Source organism: Arctopsyche grandis, chromosome 3, assembly GCF_051622035.1.
Source record: "Arctopsyche grandis isolate Sample6627 chromosome 3, ASM5162203v2, whole genome shotgun sequence".
NCBI classification, from domain to species: Eukaryota; Metazoa; Arthropoda; class Insecta; order Trichoptera; family Hydropsychidae; genus Arctopsyche; species Arctopsyche grandis.
The window spans coordinates 35860454-35879705 of record NC_135357.1 but is presented as its reverse complement, the minus strand read 5'-3'; the positions used below and the strand labels follow the sequence as shown (position 1 = coordinate 35879705).

General features: G+C 46.5%; 2 protein-coding genes across 2 annotated transcripts; both read left to right on the top strand.

Annotated features, from left to right (window-relative positions):
* Positions 1–1502: 1502 nt before the first annotated feature.
* Positions 1503–1814, top strand: LOC143909561 (histone H4-like). The gene has a single exon (XM_077427604.1). It carries the CDS (start codon positions 1503–1505, stop codon positions 1812–1814), a length of 312 nt encoding a protein of 103 aa, XP_077283730.1.
* A 5189-nt stretch (positions 1815–7003) lies between these two features.
* LOC143909234 (uncharacterized) lies at positions 7004–18530 on the top strand. Its single transcript, XM_077427141.1, has 3 exons — positions 7004–7138; positions 7395–7676; positions 18210–18530. Exons 1-3 carry the CDS (start codon positions 7004–7006, stop codon positions 18528–18530), a joined length of 738 nt encoding a protein of 245 aa, XP_077283267.1.
* Positions 18531–19252: the final 722 nt, after the last annotated feature.

Below are 19252 nucleotides of genomic sequence, written 5' to 3'. Positions count from 1 at the left end.
ATTTTAATTTTAACTTTTCGTCTGCTTAAACCGGAGTTTGTATATTGTATACAAAAATGTTTATTTTTTTGTATACATGTATGTAATATCTTAAATATACCAGACATATTATATTAAATGTGTTTTTATATGTACGTATAAAATGTATATAGGCCCAAATTTTTAGTATTTTATTATACACGATATGTAAATACGAATGTACGATTTTTCGATTTTATTTTTTTGTCAAACGAACAAAATGAATATTCTTTATATAATATGATCGTAGCACGCCGTACAATAAGCCAATAGGATAATATGGGGAAATGAATTACGCCCAAAAATATCCTTCGTGTAGTATGATATTGGTACTGGGGCTTCCAAATATTCTTCAAATGAATTATTCGAATATTAAAATCGTGAAATATTCTAGTATTCAAATACATTTGAAAAATTATATGAATTTTTAGATTTTTGAAAAAAAATAACCATTTTCTTACTGTAAATATTAATAAGAATAGTGATTAAAATTTATAACTTTCATATTTAAATAGTTCTCACCTTGATTTATCCGATATGATGCTATTACTGATTGTTACATAAATAAACTATGAAAAAGTTTATCAACAACATAATCACCAGCACACCACTTAACGAACTTCACTTCACAAAAGCTTAGAACAGACTGATTGTGGAGCACCATCGGATCCAGGTAATGGTCACGGGCATAGGAGGCATTTTGAAATCGAACATTATAAATGGTTAAAAAAACAAATGGGAATTACCATCTCTTTATACCTGTTCAAATTTTCGTGCAGTACATCGATTGTCGACGACACAGTTGCTTAAATCAGCTCTTGCTAAAAGCAATTGGCCATAAATTAAAAGGATTTATTTTTTTGCATAGATACACTTTTAAAAGTTAAACTGAAGATTAGCGGCGATAACCGCGGAACGGACACTTTTATTTTGCAAGGTTAGTCAACAAGTTTAGTTACAGGAAAAATTACGAAATGGAATGGCTTAACAAATATCGTACTTTCGCTTGGTTACAAATCGGTCAAATTTGCAATCGCATAATTCTCAATTGAATTAGAAATAATTAAATTTATCAGTATCTATCAATATTTTGTATTTTTAAAATTGGGATATGTAAATAATTTTTTTTTGTTAAATATAAAAATACCACAAACGAAGAGTTTGCTTTTCAAAATGCACATTATACATAAACACGATATGATTGAAGAAACAAACAAACGATTGGTATGTCCTTATTCTTATTCTCTTCACGCCCAATAAGACCCGATAGATGTAAATAATTGAATTTAGTGCGTTGAAAAGATCGCACGGTGAAATAACCGAGAATATTTCAGCTCGCAACAAAAACTTGGGTGTACTATCCCTGACCGTATTACTATAAATAATGGCGTTTTACGATTTGGAACTCATTCGCCTGCTACAGCCCGCCCCGAGTGGACGTGCTGCTTCTCGCTCTCGCTCGTCTAGCACTTTGCTGATTCAAGATGACCGGTCGCGGAAAGGGAGGAAAGGGATTGGGAAAAGGGGGCGCTAAGCGTCACAGGAAGGTGTTGCGAGACAACATCCAGGGCATCACCAAACCTGCCATCAGACGTCTCGCCCGCCGTGGAGGAGTCAAGCGTATCTCGGGTCTGATCTACGAAGAGACCCGAGGAGTTCTCAAGGTGTTCCTGGAAAACGTGACCAGGGATGCCGTCACCTACACCGAGCACGCCAAGCGCAAGACCGTCACTGCCATGGACGTGGTCTACGCCCTCAAGAGACAAGGACGCACCCTTTACGGATTCGGCGGTTAAACGAACTCATTAATTGACATCGACACCAACAAAAAGGCCCTTTTCAGGGCCACCAAACCATTTACTAAAGTTTTCGGTTTTAGACTTGATTGATATTTGCATAATTACTCTTGTAACGTACGCCCCGCAGCCGAAGGAGTGGGGGGAAACTACCCCCGCCCTCGGATGCTGGGGAGTGGGAGAAAGTACCGCTACTTTCTCAGCTATAAAAGAAGCGCCCTTTCCTTCGGAAGGAACTACTCGGAAGTCGAGTCGGACCACAGCTTTCTTTGAGAACTGTCGTTTCCTTTGGACTCCCATCTCTGCTGGTATTTCCCTGTTCAGTCAAAGCCACCCACTTCACCCCCACGTTACACTGGTGTCAGAAGTGTTTGACCTGAGCCGCAAAAGGAATACACCACGCAAAGATGCCCCCAAAAAGGAGACAGGCATCTCCTCACCAGTTGGACGAACCATCACGTGTGGAACGACTGGAGGAGCAGATGGCGCGACTCGTCGCGCTTCTCGAGAGGGACACCACAACACGCACGCCAGCGATTCCGGCAAGCCCTTCAACGAGGGTCCCAGCGGTTCCGGCGAGCACACTGAGTCCCTCGTCATCAGTATGCAGAAACGACGCTACTCCACGACCTGTCACCGACCCCATGCTAGGAAGCACCATCCACAAGCAACCGACCGAGCTTCCTGTTTTCGACGGAACGGGCGACGTAGAACGATTCATCCGCGAATTTGAAATCGTGTCACGAGCCCTACGCTGCGAACCGACGGCAAACTCACTCATTCTCGCTCTACGAGGTCAAGCGAGAATATTCCTCATCGACGAAGTACCGAAAGAAGCGTACGAAGCGTACGAGGAGCTGAGGGAGAGGCTGGTGAAGCGCTTCAAATCTTCGCCACACCCGTACGACGCATTCCGTGACCTAATTTCCCCGTCGATCCGCAACAACGACGACATAGAAGCTCGGTTCGCGGACATCCGTCGAAAAAGGATGGAGGCCTTTCCAGAGCCTATCCCGTTGGACGTCCTAGACAAGATACTCCTCATATTGTCGTTTCACGACGAGGATATCCGCGCTGCCGTCTTCACCGCAGATCCGAAGACCCCACTGCAGGAGCTGTTACGGCTCGCAAAACACGCGAGGGATGCGAAACGGCTGAGGAGTCAAGGGAGGGGGGCGGCCAACAGACCAGCCCAAGACCACCAGCCTCACTTCAATACCGCAGCTCGAAACGCCAGCAGACCTCCCTGGCAAGCAGAGGGCCGTAACGGTAACAGACCTCCCTGGCAAGCGGAGGGCCGTAACGGCAACAGACCGCCCTGGCAAGGGCAAAGGAACTGCCGAAACTGCGGAAGCCCACAATGTCGCGGGCGGAACTGTCCGAAGGTACGGGCAGTCGAGAACGCCTCCGACGAGGAAGAGGTGCGATCCCAGTCGGGAAAAGAATAATGGTCAGTTCCACACGGGCAGGACTGATCATCGAAGACGAAGAAAAGCCCGTCCCAGTGTTAGGGAGCGTCGGCGACTCACCTTTCGTATTGGACACCGAAGGCGAGATCGGAGGAGTACCATGTAGGGTACTGTTGGATACCGGGGCAAGCATCTCCGTTATCTCCAGCAAACTGTTCGCCAAAATTCCCCGCGAACATAGAAAAAGGGTGAACGACAAGAGGGAAAGGGTACGAGTCGCAGACGGTCGACACGTAGCGATCTACGTATGGGCCGAGACTACGTTGGCAATTAACGGCACACAAGCGAGATGGAAATTTGCCGTCACTGATTTCTCCTCAGAGGTCATCATGGGGATGGATCTCCTACGCCACCTCAATACGATCGTTGAACTGGGAGGAACCACGACAAGGGTCACTTTCCGGAACGAAATTGCGCCCCATCGACCAGTAAGTTCAGTCCATTCGTGTCAGGAAATAAAAAGACACGAACTGAACGGAAAGCGACAAGACGACCTGCCCCGCCAACTGGACGCTGCTATCATCGACCTACCACCTGGAAAACGGTCGACGATCGTCAATTCCCTCCTCCAGCATCGACAAGCCTTCGCCCAAAGCGAACGGGACTTAAGCCAAGTCCATAAAGGGAGCCATCGAATAAATAGCGGCGACGCCGCCCCCATCAAACAGGCCCCTCGCAGAATACCGCTGCACAAGAAGACAGAGGTACGGTCCCTCATCAACGACTTGTTGACAAGACAAATAATCGAACCAGCAGCCGGTCCCTGGGCCTCCCCCATCGTTTTGGTCACGAAAAAGACCGGCGAGTTGCGCCTCTGCGTTGACTATCGTCGGTTAAACGCCGTGACAACGAAAGACTCGTTCCCGATGCCACGAATGGACGACGTCCTGGACAGACTCGCGGGCGCCAAATTCTTCTCGACGTTGGACCTGCAGAGTGGTTTTTGGCAAGTCCCAGTCGAAGAGAAAGACCGACCAAAAACCGCCTTTACCACTGAATTTGGTCTGTTCCAATTCCGTGTCATGCCTTTCGGCCTCTGCAACGCGCCTGCCACATTCTCCCGGCTAATGGAAGACATTCTCGGCGACCTGACCGGATCAACCTTGGTATACCTTGACGACATCATCATATATAGTCCGACCCCAGAGGCCCACTTGGAACACATCCAGACGGTCCTCAAACGCCTACTTGCGGTCGGACTCAAAGTAAATACGCGGAAGTGCCAGCTGTTTAGGAATGAGGTCTGCTTCCTTGGCCATAAAATCAGCTCCCACGGCGTCTGCACGGATCCAGAGAAGACAAAAGCCGTGAGAGAGTGGCCCACCCCCACATCGAAGGCACAACTCCGCAGCTTCTTAGGCCTCTGCACCTATTACCGGAGGTTTGTGCAAGGGTTTGCGCAAACGGCGAAACCACTGCATCGTCTCACGGAGGAGAAAACAGTCTTCACGTGGGACCAAGACTGCGAGCATGCCTTCAATGCCCTCAAAAACGCTCTGGCAAATGCGGAAACAATGGCATTCCCCCGACCCGAGGGAATCTATATTCTGGACGCGGATGCCAGTCAACATGCCATCGGAGCCGTGCTCTCCCAAGTTCAAGACGGCGAGGAGAAGGTGATCGGGTACTATAGTCGCACCTTGAAGGCACCGGAACGGAACTACTGCGTCACCCGGAAAGAGCTGCTCGCCATCGTCGACGCAGTAGAGCACTTCCACCACTACCTGTACGGAAGCCCCTTCACACTCCGAACCGATCACGCCGCACTGACGTGGCTCCGCAGCTTCAGAAAACCTGAAGGTCAATGGGCCCGCTGGTTGCAACGACTGGGACAGTACCACATGGACGTACAGCATCGAGCAGGGAAGAAACACGGCAACGCCGACGCCCTCTCTAGACGTCCATGTGACCCAGACTGCCCGAAATGCGCGAAAATAGAGAGTGAGCAAATAGCACCCGAAGCCAAACTCGTCACTCTAGGGAACCCACAAAGTCCCCAGGCCACCGACTCCACAATCTCACGCTTCATCGCATGGAAAGAGTCCGGGAGGCGACCACTGTGGGAAGAAGTTTCGGCAGAAGAACCCGAAGTTCGGATTCTATGGGCCCAGTGGGACGCACTAACTGTCGACCAGGGTCAGCTCTTCCGGCGATGGGAAAGCCCAAACGGCGAGCGTCAGATCCTGCAATTGGTCATTCCCGAGAGCCACACAAATGAAATCCTATGGGAGATGCACAGTTCCCCGACTGGCGGACACTTCGGCGTCAATAAAACGCTAAAGAATGTCCGCCGCCGATACTACTGGCCAACATGCCGCCCCGACGTTATAAAATGGTGCGAAAAATGCCCCAGGTGTGCAGCGCAAAACGGACCACATACAAGGAACAGGGCGGCCATGCGGCAATACGTGTCAGGGGCACCGATGGACCGAATGGCGATCGACATATTGGGACCGCTACCGGTTACCAATAGGGGGAACCGTTACGTGCTAGTGGCCGCTGATTACTTCACAAAGTGGCCAGAAGCCATTCCCTTACCGGACCAAGAGGCGGAAACGGTAGCGGAAGCCCTAGTAACCCATGTCTTCGCCAAACTGGGCACACCTCGAGAACTGCACTCCGATCAAGGCCGTAATTTTGAAGCCCGAGTCTTTGCCGAAACGCTGGATAAATTGGGCATCTGCAAAACTCGGACGACCCCTTACCACCCTCAGTCGGACGGGATGATCGAGAGGTTAAACCGCACTCTACTGGGATACCTCCGGAAATTCCTGTCCTACTACGACGAGGAGGCAGAACGAGACTGGGACACGATGCTGTCCCCGTTCCTCATGGCTTACCGCTCAACCCCACACGACGCGACAGGAGAGTCGCCAGCCCTGATGATGTTCGGCAGGGAAATGCATGCGCCTTCCGCCCCAACTTATCTACGGCGGACCCCCGGACAGTATACCCGAGCAATCAGCCCACAAATACGTCCAAAATCTCATAGAAGGGATGGCGGAAACGCACAAATTCGCTCGGAAACACCTCCAGAAGACGCACAAAAGAATGAAAGCGGCTTACGACGGGAGGATCTGGGAACCACGATACGAAGAGGGCGATCGCGTTTGGTTGCACAACCCAGCCAAGAAGCCCGGTCGCACCCTTAAACTCCAACCCCCTTGGGAAGGTCCGTTCCGGATCATTAAGAGGATCAGCGACGTGGTCTATCGGATCCGCCGGGAAACAGGGAACTCCCGGTATCTGGTGGTACACGTCAACAGATTAGCGCGATACCTCGCAACACCGGACCCGATCTAAAATTAAAACCCTTGTATTTGTTTAAGTATTGTATTTCCTTGTATTTGTTTATGCTTTTGTACATTAATAAATCGCTCGAGACGACCGATCCTGAAGGAGAGGGCAGTGTAACGTACGCCCCGCAGCCGAAGGAGTGGGGGGAAACTACCCCCGCCCTCGGATGCTGGGGAGTGGGAGAAAGTACCGCTACTTTCTCAGCTATAAAAGAAGCGCCCTTTCCTTCGGAAGTCGAGTCGGACCACAGCTTTCTTTGAGAACTGTCGTTTCCTTTGGACTCCCATCTCTGCTGGTATTTCCCTGTTCAGTCAAAGCCACCCACTTCACCCCCACGTTACACTCTTAATAAAATTTATCAAACTACTACCTTGCGTACATTTTCCCTGCCAGCGTACAGTACAGTAGCCTTTTATTTTCATTATGACCGTGGACGAACAATTTCTCAATAGCCCCCTTTACACAGTCGTTCTATCGCGCGTGAAACAGCTAACACGATTGTACGCGTGTAGACTTGGACCGGGAAGGGATAAACTCAGCAGTCGTGCGCGCAATCGTGTGCTTCGACGTTGTCTTTACACAGAAAATTCTTTCGGGCGCGCTTTTGTTACAAGATGGCGGACTTACGCACGTGGAGTCACGGATTGATTCTGGAATTAATTTTAATGTATGAGTCTTTTCCGTGCCTCTGGAAAATTAAGTCCGAGGAATATAAAAATAAAAATCTGAAAGAGGAAGCTAATAAAAAAAAATTGTTGACTTCGTTAAAGAAAGAGGATTTTCTAATGCTAATCGAGATTTTGTTGTCAAAAAGTTTCAAAGTTTAAGAGGGTCCTTCCGGAAGGAACTCAAGAAAGTAGTAGACAGCCAACGTAGTGGAAGAGGAACAGATGACGTGTACAAATCTACCCTCTGGTACTTTGATAATTTGCTCTTCACTAAGGATCAAGAACTATCTGCTAATAGTATATGTAACATTGATGAAGATCCAGAGGATGAAAGCCGTACTAATGATTATTTTCATCAAAATGATATTTCGACTAATGAAAGTGTTACAGACAGTGGAGCTGGTGAAACTGGGCAGCAAACTAAAGTCGTGAGTACATTTTTTGCTATTTATTTACAGTGTATAATTATATGTATATAGGATCCGGATGTGAAGGATTCCAAGTGAAACGCAGATTAAGTCAGAACTATGTATTTATTAACACATGTCTTCGGGCCTGTTCTCCAACAAGTGACCATAACAACACGCATCCGGTCTCTCCCATGCATACCACACACACTTTATCCCAGCTTGACCAACCATACCTACGGCTCGTTTAAAAATCATTCCTACATTTCGGTCATTCCTGACTGTCATTCGCCCTCGGATGACATTCTTTGTCTTTTATATTTTTACAGCATTTCATCTCACATTCTTTTACATTTCATCTTCTACTCTATACAATGTATCATCTTACATTCTTTTAAAACATTTCCTCTATCATCCTCAACAATGTTTCATCTCACATTCTTTTACATTTCCTCTATCATCCTCAACAATGTTTCATCTTCCATACCATAAAATCATCTTATATTCTTCTAAACATGCTTTCAATTGTCATAATTACAATTTACATCACCATTACAATCATCATCACAACTACATTTCAATACACTTATACATCAATCATTTTACAATTTACATAACAATTACAATTATAACAAATTAATCGTTACAAATTTCACTACAAATCAATTTTTACATTTCAACACAATTCAATCTTCAATAAAGTAACACATAAACCATCACAATTAAAGTTACACATAAATCATCACAATTACAATTTAAAATTATTTCAAGCAATACAAAACAGAAAGGTATCACAATTACAATTTAAAATTATTACAAGCAATACAAAACATTAAAATCAATACCTTTACAATGACAAGTTAAATCTTTACATCGGAAACAATCACATTTTAAAACATTACTAGAATTACATTTCAATACAGTTATCTTATATTCTTCTAAGCATGTAACCAAATTAAAACATGATTCAATATACAAAGCATTTCCCAAAAAATACTAGAATAAGCAATAAAACATTACACTTTTCAATCATCAAATTACAAGTAAGGCTTAACTAAAAACCCTCCAGATATTTCACTTATTCTCTAATTCACAAACGCACACTTCACTTCCATCGGTACAACTTAAATACTATCCAATGCCAGCGGCGATTCTCCTTGACCGTCCGATGAATCTGCCGTCACCCCACAGATTTTCTGCTAGTAATTTACCATAAATGAAGTCAACACATATTGGTTCTGGCTCACTGATACATCCAGTAAGTCTTTTCTCAATCCACGGTCCTATTTTCTTTTCCATTGAATTAACATCAATCCGACTACGACCGAGCTTGAAAGTGAATACAGTGTCTTTTGGTGTTGAAATTTTGACTGGGTCTCTTAATTCTTCTTGTGATTTAGCCATATCTTTCTCTTTGTCTTTATGTTCCTCCTTTTCTTTATTCTCATCTTCAGAATTCTTCAAATGACTATAATCCTTAGATCCTTTTTTAAATTGATCATCGGGTGGTTCATCTGTATTTGAAAATGGTATGTCTCCGTAATCCAAAAGTCTCTTTCTTTGCAATCCATCACCGTCCATACTTCCATCAGCCAGGTTCACACCTCCATCAGCCATGTTCGCATCGTCCTGTTCATTATTGGAAACAATGAGTTCTCTTTGAGCAGACATCTCTCGTGAAGCCCGTTGCTGCAAAGGTCTTTTGTGACATTTAAATTGTCTTTTACATGCCTGCTGCCACACTTCCTTACGATCCCTCATCTCTTGCTCCTTTTTTCTCCTCGGCAGACTCCGTTCTAAGTTAACCTCCATCAAAACACACGGTTTATTAACAAATTTCACAACGGATTCTGTTATGGGGCTACCCAACAGGGCGGCACCCGGGATACTGACTTCTTTTCTTATTTCTTCTTGTATTGGAATACTGACTGGTTCTCTTATTTCTTCTTGTGATTTAGTCATATCTGTTTCACCCCTGTCTAGTCGCACTGAAGAAGCGTCTAAAGTAGTTTGAGATGGCGATGCTGCAGGCTGTGTACCGTTTGACATCTTTGGTGTTTCACCGGCCCCACTTGAATCGGAGTCAATGGGCTCTGCTTGAGCAAGCATTTCTCGTTCTTCAAAGACGAGCTCTTCGTCATCCCACTGGAACTCTTCTATCAGCTTCTGCTTAAGGATAGTCCATGATCTAATTATCCCTTCTGAATCCAGGAACATTCTCGCTGTTCCTACGCAATATACTCTCCCGTAGACCAGTTGCTGCAGGGGCGTCCAGTGGAAGAACTTCGCAAATTCTTCCATGCGCACAATCCACTGGCTGATTGGCACACCGCCGATCCCCTTAAACCGTGGCGCGTAAGTCTCGAATTTGTCTCTGTCAAAATATGGCACTTCGTCTTCTTCTTCCTCTTCATCCTCGTCGTCATCATCTTCGTCTAAGTCCGCAAACCTCTGCATCTCCACGACAGTTAGCCGACGTACAACTGACGCTGACAATGGCGTTATCGTCTTGGATATCATCATTGTTGTGTGGCGTGTTCGCTGTCGTGACGTCACCCACGTCACGGGCTTCGCCTTTATGCTCGCACGCGTTCTCGTCATCGCGCGCGCGTCCTTAACCTCAACTGTCAAAACTCCGCGTCGTCGTCTGACCGCACCTGGCTGTCACTGAAATGTCTTCAGGCATCCCGGACAAAGCCCCCAAATATAGGATCCGGATGTGAAGGATTCCAAGTGAAACGCAGATTAAGTCAGAACTATGTATTTATTAACACATGTCTTCGGGCCTGTTCTCCAACAAGTGACCATAACAACACGCATCCGGTCTCTCCCATGCATACCACACACACTTTATCCCAGCTTGACCAACCATACCTACGGCTCGTTTAAAAATCATTCCTACATGTATGTAGTATAAAGTATGTAAAACGAACTAAAAACTAAAAAAAAACCAAGGGCATATTTAGGGCATTTAATATTTATTTAAAATTATTGAAATTATTATACATTTACATATTCAATATTCTAGAGATTACAGTAACACATTTTGACCATTTTAAGAACTTAAACTACGTTCCTTCTTTTTAATTTTTAAGCTCTTCCACTTGAGATCATACGATCTTGCCTCTAAACACTTCCATCTGTATTAAAGTATGTTTTATATTGGTCCCAGTGATTTGGGCGTGGGGACGTCTTTGGAGATTAATTAATACAGAATTTTCAAATCTCTCCCCATGTTGCTGTGAGTCTGTAGTAATTTCATCCCTTGCGTGATTAGAAATATGATATGAGTTACTGCGTTTACACAAAAAATTGTGTAAAGTGCAAATAGCAAGGACGACGTAACAAATATTGTTGTGACTTTTCATATTGAAGAGTATTCAAAGGTAAGTGGAGTCAGGTCGAGGTACAAGAAAACACGCAGGCAGGTTCCAAGTCTTTATTGCTGCTCGTCCGGTGGAGGTCAGGATCCGAATGCCACCGATCGAGAGCGTACCGTTCTTATATCATAGAGCGCTCAGCGCATACACGTTTATGACACGTCAACAAGTACAGTCATTGGTCAAGGAGTCGGGTGTAGCCATTGGCCACAACGCCCGACTCCACCATTGGTCGGCGTCACCATGACGTCACCGGTCCACGGGGCGTCTCCCTATGCAACGCTACACAACCCCCCTCTTAAGAGAGATCGTCCCGATCGACCCACCAATTTACACCTTAATTTACACATTAATTTACACATTAATTTACACATTAATTTACACATTAATTTACAATTACAAAACAGTTACACATAATTACAGTTGCATGAACTTATTCATCTATACGTCGACTTATTATCTGGTGTTTCTTCCGTTTAAATGCCAACGTGGTCGGTCCATCTCGCACGTGTCACCAACGTCCAACTTCGTCTCGACAGCTTCGTCTTCTTCCATCATGTTGGTTCCAGCATCACAACTGCAAAACCAAACGTTCAACCCAGAACGCGCACCCGTGCTCATGACCCTGAAGAGAGGCTTCGTCCCTGGAAATCTACGCAGTGAACCCCGTCGAGGTACCGCCAACATTTAGCGTCTCTGCTAAATGTGCCTCTGCCGTTGCATTGTTTACGAAACGAAACCCATTTCATTTCGTGGAAGTAGCGACACTAACGCGATGATTCATGCCTTCGTACTGCGAATGCTGTGTAGCTGGTGACGACTCCTTCTGAACGGTCTCTCGCCCTTGAAATATCTCCCCATGTTGAAAACAGTGGACGCAGATCAACAACCATCGATCGCTGCGCTGAATTTCGATGACATCGAGTATTGAATGTAGACATTACGGGAGCGGTGGTGAACTCGTAATCGACGTATCCCATTCTACGTCGCAACAGCTCCTTTTCTGACGACGACATCACCAAAAGTCGTCGTCGACCCGGCTGGCTGCTAGTCTTCGATAAGTTCGACGATCGTAGCCCGGTGCACTGCTTCTGGTTGACCCTGGCTCTCGTTCTCCGGATGACTCCGCTTCTGCTGGTTGCCTTTCCCTGCAACCTTCCGGGGTGGTCCTCTCTCGCCTTCGGCAGCATGACGCAATCCAGTTTTGATAGCGCGTGTGTGGAACGCCATCCTGGCTTCTAGGCGCCAAATGACAACACGCATCAACCCAATTGAATGAGCTGAGAGCTCGTCGCAGTGAGAACTGCGTTTTTCTCGTAGAAGGCGTGAATTGGCATCTCCAGCTCCCGCAAGCAGCATCTCGATCGCCGCTATGCTCGTTTCCGATTCGGCTCCATGTCTTCCGGCGGCGATGAAGACCTCGAATCCGCACCTTTGTGGCTCCTTGTCCCAACCATATAGATCCCACTTCTGACACCAGTGAAGAGTATTCAAAGGTAAGTGGAGTCAGGTCGAGGTACAAGAAAACACGCAGGCAGGTTCCAAGTCTTTATTGCTGCTCGTCCGGTGGAGGTCAGGATCCGAATGCCACCGTAGTTGTGGCTGCGTTTTAACGATAGTTTATAGGGAGTGCCACTCCCTTAACCTATCCATCGAACGTGTTGTATGGGATCGGACTCTCGGTGATGTTTGTGGTGCGGGCTGGCGGCTGCTCGCTTGTGGGGTGTTTGTCGATCTGGAACACTAAGCAAAATTAGTGCAACATCTGTGGGATACTGTCGGGGTTAGTGTGTTAGTGGGTGGTTAACGGGTATGGACCGTTTGGAGGTGGTTGAGTCTGGTTAATTAAATTGGGTGCTATTTTAGCCTATACCCATCTTCAGAATGTCGATGGGTCTTTGGTTGGACGTGAGTTTGGTCACACTGAGGGAATTGATCAGGGGATTGTCTATTTTGCCGAGAGACTTGAAGTAGTTCACGGCAAGTTTGTGTACGTGTTTGTCGAGGTAGTCAATGCTTAGGTCATTGTGAATTATAGTGTTTCTTGTGTACCAGTCGTAGTTGCCCGTGGCACGCAAGAATTTGTTTTGAGTTGTCTGTAGTCTGAGTATGGATCTGTTGGAGATGGTAGTGTGAGCCCACACGGGGCTCGCGTACGTGATTTGTGGGCGGATGATGGATTTATACAGCAAGCACTTGTTTTTAAGCGAGAGCTTGCTGTTTGGTTTGCATAGTGGGTAAAGCTTTGACGCAACTGCCCTAGCTTTACGCACCGCGTTAGTGATGTGGGGTCTCCAGGTTAATTTGCGGTCGATTATTACCCCCAGGTAGCGGGTAGACGTGGTCCAGTTGACTGGTTTGTCGTTTATAATGACTGGCTTGGCTGGTTTGCACCGTTTTTTACGTCTGGAGAAGAATATTGCCTGACTTTTATCCGGGTTGATTTTCATCAGCCATTTATCGTACCACGCTACCAGTTGGTCCGAGTACTTCTGGAGGGCGAGCGAGACTCCCTTGGGGCCGACGGAGCTCGCTAAGATGGCCGTGTCGTCGGCGTACTGTGCGATGTTTGTGTACCTATGTGTAGGAGTGGGTATGTCGTGTGTGTAAAGGTTGAATAGCGTGGGGCCGAGGATGGAGCCTTGGGGTACCCCAGCGGAGATGCCTCGCTGAGTTGATATGCGGTCCTTGAGTTTGACCTGAAATCTCCTTTCTCTTAGGAAGGATGCGATAGAACGTATTGAGTGGGGGGTGATGTTGGCGGCAATCATTTTGTAAAGGAGGCCAGAGTGCCAGACTTTATCGAAGGCTTTGGAAATGTCTAGGAAGATTGCTCCAGTAGACATGTTGTGGTCGAAACCGTCTATAACGGTTTCAACAACTCTGTGAATCTGGTGAACGGCAGAGTGTTGGGGTCTGAAGCCAAATTGTGTTTTGGGAAGAAGGTCAATATTTGCGATTTCGCTGTTGAGATTTGAGATTAAGATCCGTTCCAGGATCTTACTCAGTGAGGATAGCAAGCTGATGGGTCGGTAACTTGTTGCGAGGGAGGGGTTCGAGTAGGGTTTTCTGATGAGAATGACATTGGCGAGTTTCCATTGACTCGGAAAGTAGCAGATTCTGTTGGTGGCATTTAGTATTGCCGTGAGTGCAGCGATGGCTTTTTGAGGGAGTTCTTTTAGAGCTTTGTTGGAAATTCCGTCAGGGCCAGGGGCCTTTTTGGCGGCGATAGTTTTGATGATGTTTAGGACTTCAAGCGGCGAAGTGGCGACAATGGGTACTGGGGCTGGGTTTTCGAGGTAGCTGTTGACGGAGCTTTCAACCATTTGGCAAAAGTCACTTTGCAGGTTGAAGTTTGAGAGAGAGAATTGGTCCTGGAGACTGTCGGCTAGGGCTTCCGCTTTATCGGCGGTGGAGTAGACGAACTTATCTCCAACTTTGATCCTGTCGATCCTGTTGCCGTTGCTTCTGAAGATTTTTGACAGTTTCCAGAAACCGTTATGTCCGTCTTCTAGCGCTCTGAGTTTGGTATCCCAGTTGTCGTTTCGTAGTTGCCACAAGGCATTTTTAACGTCTTGTTGAAGTCTGTTCATTCGCTGTTTGAGGATTGGGTCCTTGTACCTTTGGAATGCCTTCCTAGCTCTATTCTTAAGGCGAATAAGATCGCGAATGTCGGGGGGTAAAGCTTGCGGGTGCAAAGGGGAGTGGGGTGTGGTGGTGGTGCTGGCGTCTAAGGCTGACTGTATTTCATCCGTGAGTATGTTAATAGCGGAGTCTATTTCTTGGGTGGTGTGAATTGAGTGGGGGTAAGTGACGGTGTGATGAAGGAGAGTTGAGAATTTCTCCCAAGATATGGTACTTCGGAGGATGGGGTTTATAGTTACGGGTGTGTTGGTGAGTTCTAGTATGACCGGGTGATGGTCGGAAGAAAGATCGTTTACTACAGTCAGGGACTGCGCGCCCGGAAAATTTTGAGTTAGAACGATGTCTAAGATATCGGGTCTGCCTTTGAAGTTAATGGGGATTCTTGTGGGTTCGTCTGGGGCCGTGACGGAAACTTTTGGGTTTGAAAGTTGGGAGTAACTTAAAAGAATTTTTCCATTATTGTTAGTGGCTTGACTGTTCCATCTGGAATGTTTGGCGTTAAGGTCGCCTGCGGCAATGGTGGCTTTGTTGGTGTTGAATATTTTGTCCAAGTCTGTGGTGAGTAAGTGTTGTTTTGGTGGGTTGTATACTGCGTGGAGGATGAGTGGGGTGCCAGTGTTAGTCCAAACTTCTACCGACGTCAGTTCTATCCCTGTGGTGATCGGCCGCGGGGCCAAGTTGTGTTGAATTGTGTGTTTGATGAATATGGCAGTGCCGCCGGCGGCTTTGCCTATTCTGTCGTTTCTGTATGTGGTGTAGTTTGGGAAGTTTAGTCGATTGCCAGGTTTGAGCCAAGTTTCGTTTACTAGTGCGATATCAATGGAGTGTTGGAGCAAGAATTGCTCGAATTCGACACGCTTGCTGAGTATGCTGCAGGCGTTCCAGTAAACGATCTTGAGGTAGCAAGTCATTTTTTTATGTTGGTGGGTGAGCATGAGCAGGATGGCATTTATCGAGTCAATGGACTGTTCGATTTTGCTCATCCGATTTGAAAGGTCTTGGTTTGGGTTCCAGCTAGTGTTGATGTTGGGTTGTTGGGTGGGAGGGGTTAGGGGAGGGAAATTTGAGTTTTCGTGTCTATATTGCGGTACGTTGGTCTTCGTTGGTTGGGGGTGGGAGGGGTTGGGGTTTCGGGGTTGGCGGGAGTTCTTCCTGCTTTTGTTGTTGGGATTTGAAGGGCAGCCTCTGTAGCTGGAAACGTGAGGGCCTCTGCAGCTGGTGCAAGTTGGAGTGGAGGTTGTTGACACACAGTCAGTGGTCAAATGGGGTCCTGCACATTTGATGCACAGGGGGGCGACATGGCAGTTGTAGGAGCCGTGACCGAAGCCTTGGCAGCGGTGACACTGCGGTACAGTATCACCACGGCGAAGTGATTCGGTGCGAACCAGTTGGCCGAAGATGCTGGAGAGGTTGAACAACTTCTTCCCCTCTTCGTCACGTGTGGTTTCGACAGTGAACATGGGCATGTCGCGCTTGTCACGTCGTGATTTCATGACGGTGGCTTTACTGGCTTTGTAGCCAAGATCGGCCAACTCGGCGAGGACTTCTGACTCGGAATAGTTGGGGCTAATGCCTCTAATGACCAGTTTGAGCGGTTTGTCTTCCGTTAGAGGGTGGGCATAGAATTGGAATTGTTCATCTTGGAGCATTTTTGTGATTTGGCGGTAATCATCGATGGTGCATGGTGTGATTTTGACTCTGTTTTCAGAGTAGACGGCTGTGAATTTGAGGTTACGTCCGTCGAGTTTCCTTTGAACTACCTTGTAGTCCGATGGCAACCTTAGAAAGATTGGAGCAACTTTAGGTTTGGGAAGCACATCCGAAACGGTGTTTCTGGATGGGTGAGCGGGGCTTGTGGTCTGGGGGGGTGTACGAATTTGAGGCGTGTTTGCCGACGGTGTGCTGAGGGCCGCTTGTTGGGTGGGTGTGTTGTGAATTGGACGCTTCTGAATATGTTTCCGATTTCGGATGATGCCAACAGGGAAGGAGTATTCCTCTGGTTGTGGTGCAGGTGTTTGTGTAGGTGCAGGTGTTTGGGTAGGTGTGGGTGATTGTGTAGGTGTGGGTGGTTGTGTGGGTTCAGGTGCGGCTGCTGATGCGGGTGGGGACTTGGCAGCGGAAGTAACCTCCATTTTGTTAGACTGCACGGATTCGGAATCGGAGTCGAAGTCGGATTCCGCAAGTGCCGCGTATCTGTTGCTGATGGGTGGGGGCGACTGTAATTGTGTGTGTGTGGTGTTGAGTGGGCTCGTCATTCTACGCTTACCGTTTTTGCGTGGTGACGTCTGAGGGGATGTGGCCATATCCTTCGTCTTTGTGGTCGTCGTTGTCGACTGAGCCTGCGACATGTTTGACGCGAGGTTTCCCAGTTGGGCGGAGTGGGCTGCTTGGTCAGCTGCTCGTTGGGCTGCGTGAGTCGCGATTAACTTTTTGAGGGAAGCGTTTTCTTCCCTCATTTCTTGGTACGCCTTCACGAGTTTTTTAAAGTCATGTTCCGTGAATTTATGCGTTTTAGCGCTAGTGTCACTGCCACCACGGCCATCGCGCCGCACACTGGCCATCTTGTGGGTGGGTTTTTTTTTTTTTTTGTTTGTTGTGTCACTGTCACTTGTCACTTGTCACTGTCACTATCACTTTTGTTTATTTGGCTGTTGCTAGGACAGCCTCTCATTCCCAGAGGGACGCGTTCGGAGAGTCGAGCGGTAGTTACATCGCGGTTTCGGCGACGCAGCTGTTATAGACAGCTGTTTGTAGCGCGGGTAACGACAACGACTGCGCGGCGGGACACGTCCGAGCACTCTAATAATAATGCCACCGATCGAGAGCGTACCGTTCTTATATCATAGAGCGCTCAGCGCATACACGTTTATGACACGTCAACAAGTACAGTCATTGGTCAAGGAGTCGGGTGTAGCCATTGGCCACAACGCCCGACTCCACCATTGGTCGGCGTCACCATGACGTCACCGGTCCACGGGGCGTCTCCCTATGCAACGCTACAATATTTATAGCCGTTTCTAATATCCTAAACCTAGCTGAAATTATTCCAAAGGCATTTTCAACTCCATTACGAGCCCTTGACAGTCTGTAATTATAAATCCTTTTTTCGTAATCTAGTTCTCTCTGAGAAAATGGTTTGAGAAAATCTGGTTCGAGTCCGAACGCTTCATCACCCAAAGTTATTTACGGTATCATTGTATTCTGGCAAATTGAGATCACCCAATTTCAATTTACGATAAAATTCTGTGTGTTCTAATACCCCTCCATCGGAAATTCTGTCATTTTTATCCACGTCAACGTAAAGAAACTCAAAGTTAGGCTCAACCAAAGCCATCAACACGATGCTATAAAAGTTTTTGTAATTATAATAACTGGCTCCGGAACCCGGTAAAGGCACAATGCGAATGTGTTTGCCATCCATTGCACCTCCGCAGTTGATGAATTGTCATTTCTCATTGAATTCTTGTGCCACTCTGATCCATCTCCAAAATGGAATTATAAATTAACTTTTTAATTTCAATTTTTTTAGACTGACGCTGCGTCGACTGCAATGGCGTCGACACCTAGAAAAAAAAGGAAGGCTACGACAAACTACCAGGCCGAATTCTACAAAATCTGCACAAATACGCTAAAATCTACCAGCAAGGAGCTTTCGGAGTTTGGCGTTACCGGAATAAATATAGGCAAAAAATTAGCAAAGATGGATCCACTGCAGGCAATTTATGCGGAATCTATTATAAATAATGTTATTCGTAAAGGGCTACTGAAAAATCTGTCGGTAGCCACTGATGTGTGTGACAATTACTGTAATAAGAAACTTATAATTCATGCACCATCTTCCGTCGACTAATCGACAAGTTCATACGTATCACAAAATTTTTCTACCACTAGTGAAATGTTCCACGATCAACTTAATGATTAAGAACTTTTGTAATAATTAAACAAGAAAATTAAAATTAAACTTAAATCTAATAATATGGATTTTTATTTATAATACTGAAGAGTATTCAAAGGTAAGTGGAGTCAGGTCGAGGTACAAGAAAACACGCAGGCAGGTTCCAAGTCTTTATTGCTGCTCGTCCGGTGGAGGTCAGGATCCGAATGCCACCGTTCGAGAGCGCACCAAAAATATTCAGCGCTCAGCGCATACATGTTATGACACGTATAGTCATTGGTCAAGGAGTCGGGTGCAGCCATTGGCCGCAACGCCCGACTCCACCATTGGTCGGCGTCACCATGACGTCACCGGTCTACGGGGCGTCTCTCTATGTAACGTTACATGTATATTTACAGATTAATTCTATCTATCCTAGTTTAGCCTATACCCATCTTCAAGATGTCGATGGGCCTTTGATTGATCGTGAGTTTGGTCTCACTGAGGGAGTTTATCAGAGGGTTGTCTATCTTGCCGAGAGACTTGAAGTAGTTCACGGCAAGTTTGTGTACGTGTTTGTCAAGGTTTGTGTACGTGTTTGTCTCATAACAGTGTTTTGCTTTGATATTTTATGTTTGATTTTATCTATCATTCATACGGAAATAATTCTTGAAATCGTCCGGATTATTTTCTCGTAA

Bases quoted from the DNA above. Each gene is read 5' to 3' on its own strand.
- LOC143909561 (XM_077427604.1), top strand. From the start codon at position 1,503: ATGACCGGTCGCGGAAAGGGAGGAAAGGGATTGGGAAAAGGGGGCGCT.
- LOC143909234 (XM_077427141.1), top strand. From the start codon at position 7,004: ATGACCGTGGACGAACAATTTCTCAATAGCCCCCTTTACACAGTCGTT. The intron at 7,139-7,394 runs GTGCTTCGACGT...GTTGTCAAAAAG, and splicing joins GCAGTCGTGCGCGCAATCGT to TTTCAAAGTTTAAGAGGGTC. The intron at 7,677-18,209 runs GTGAGTACATTT...CAATTTTTTTAG, and splicing joins CTGGGCAGCAAACTAAAGTC to ACTGACGCTGCGTCGACTGC.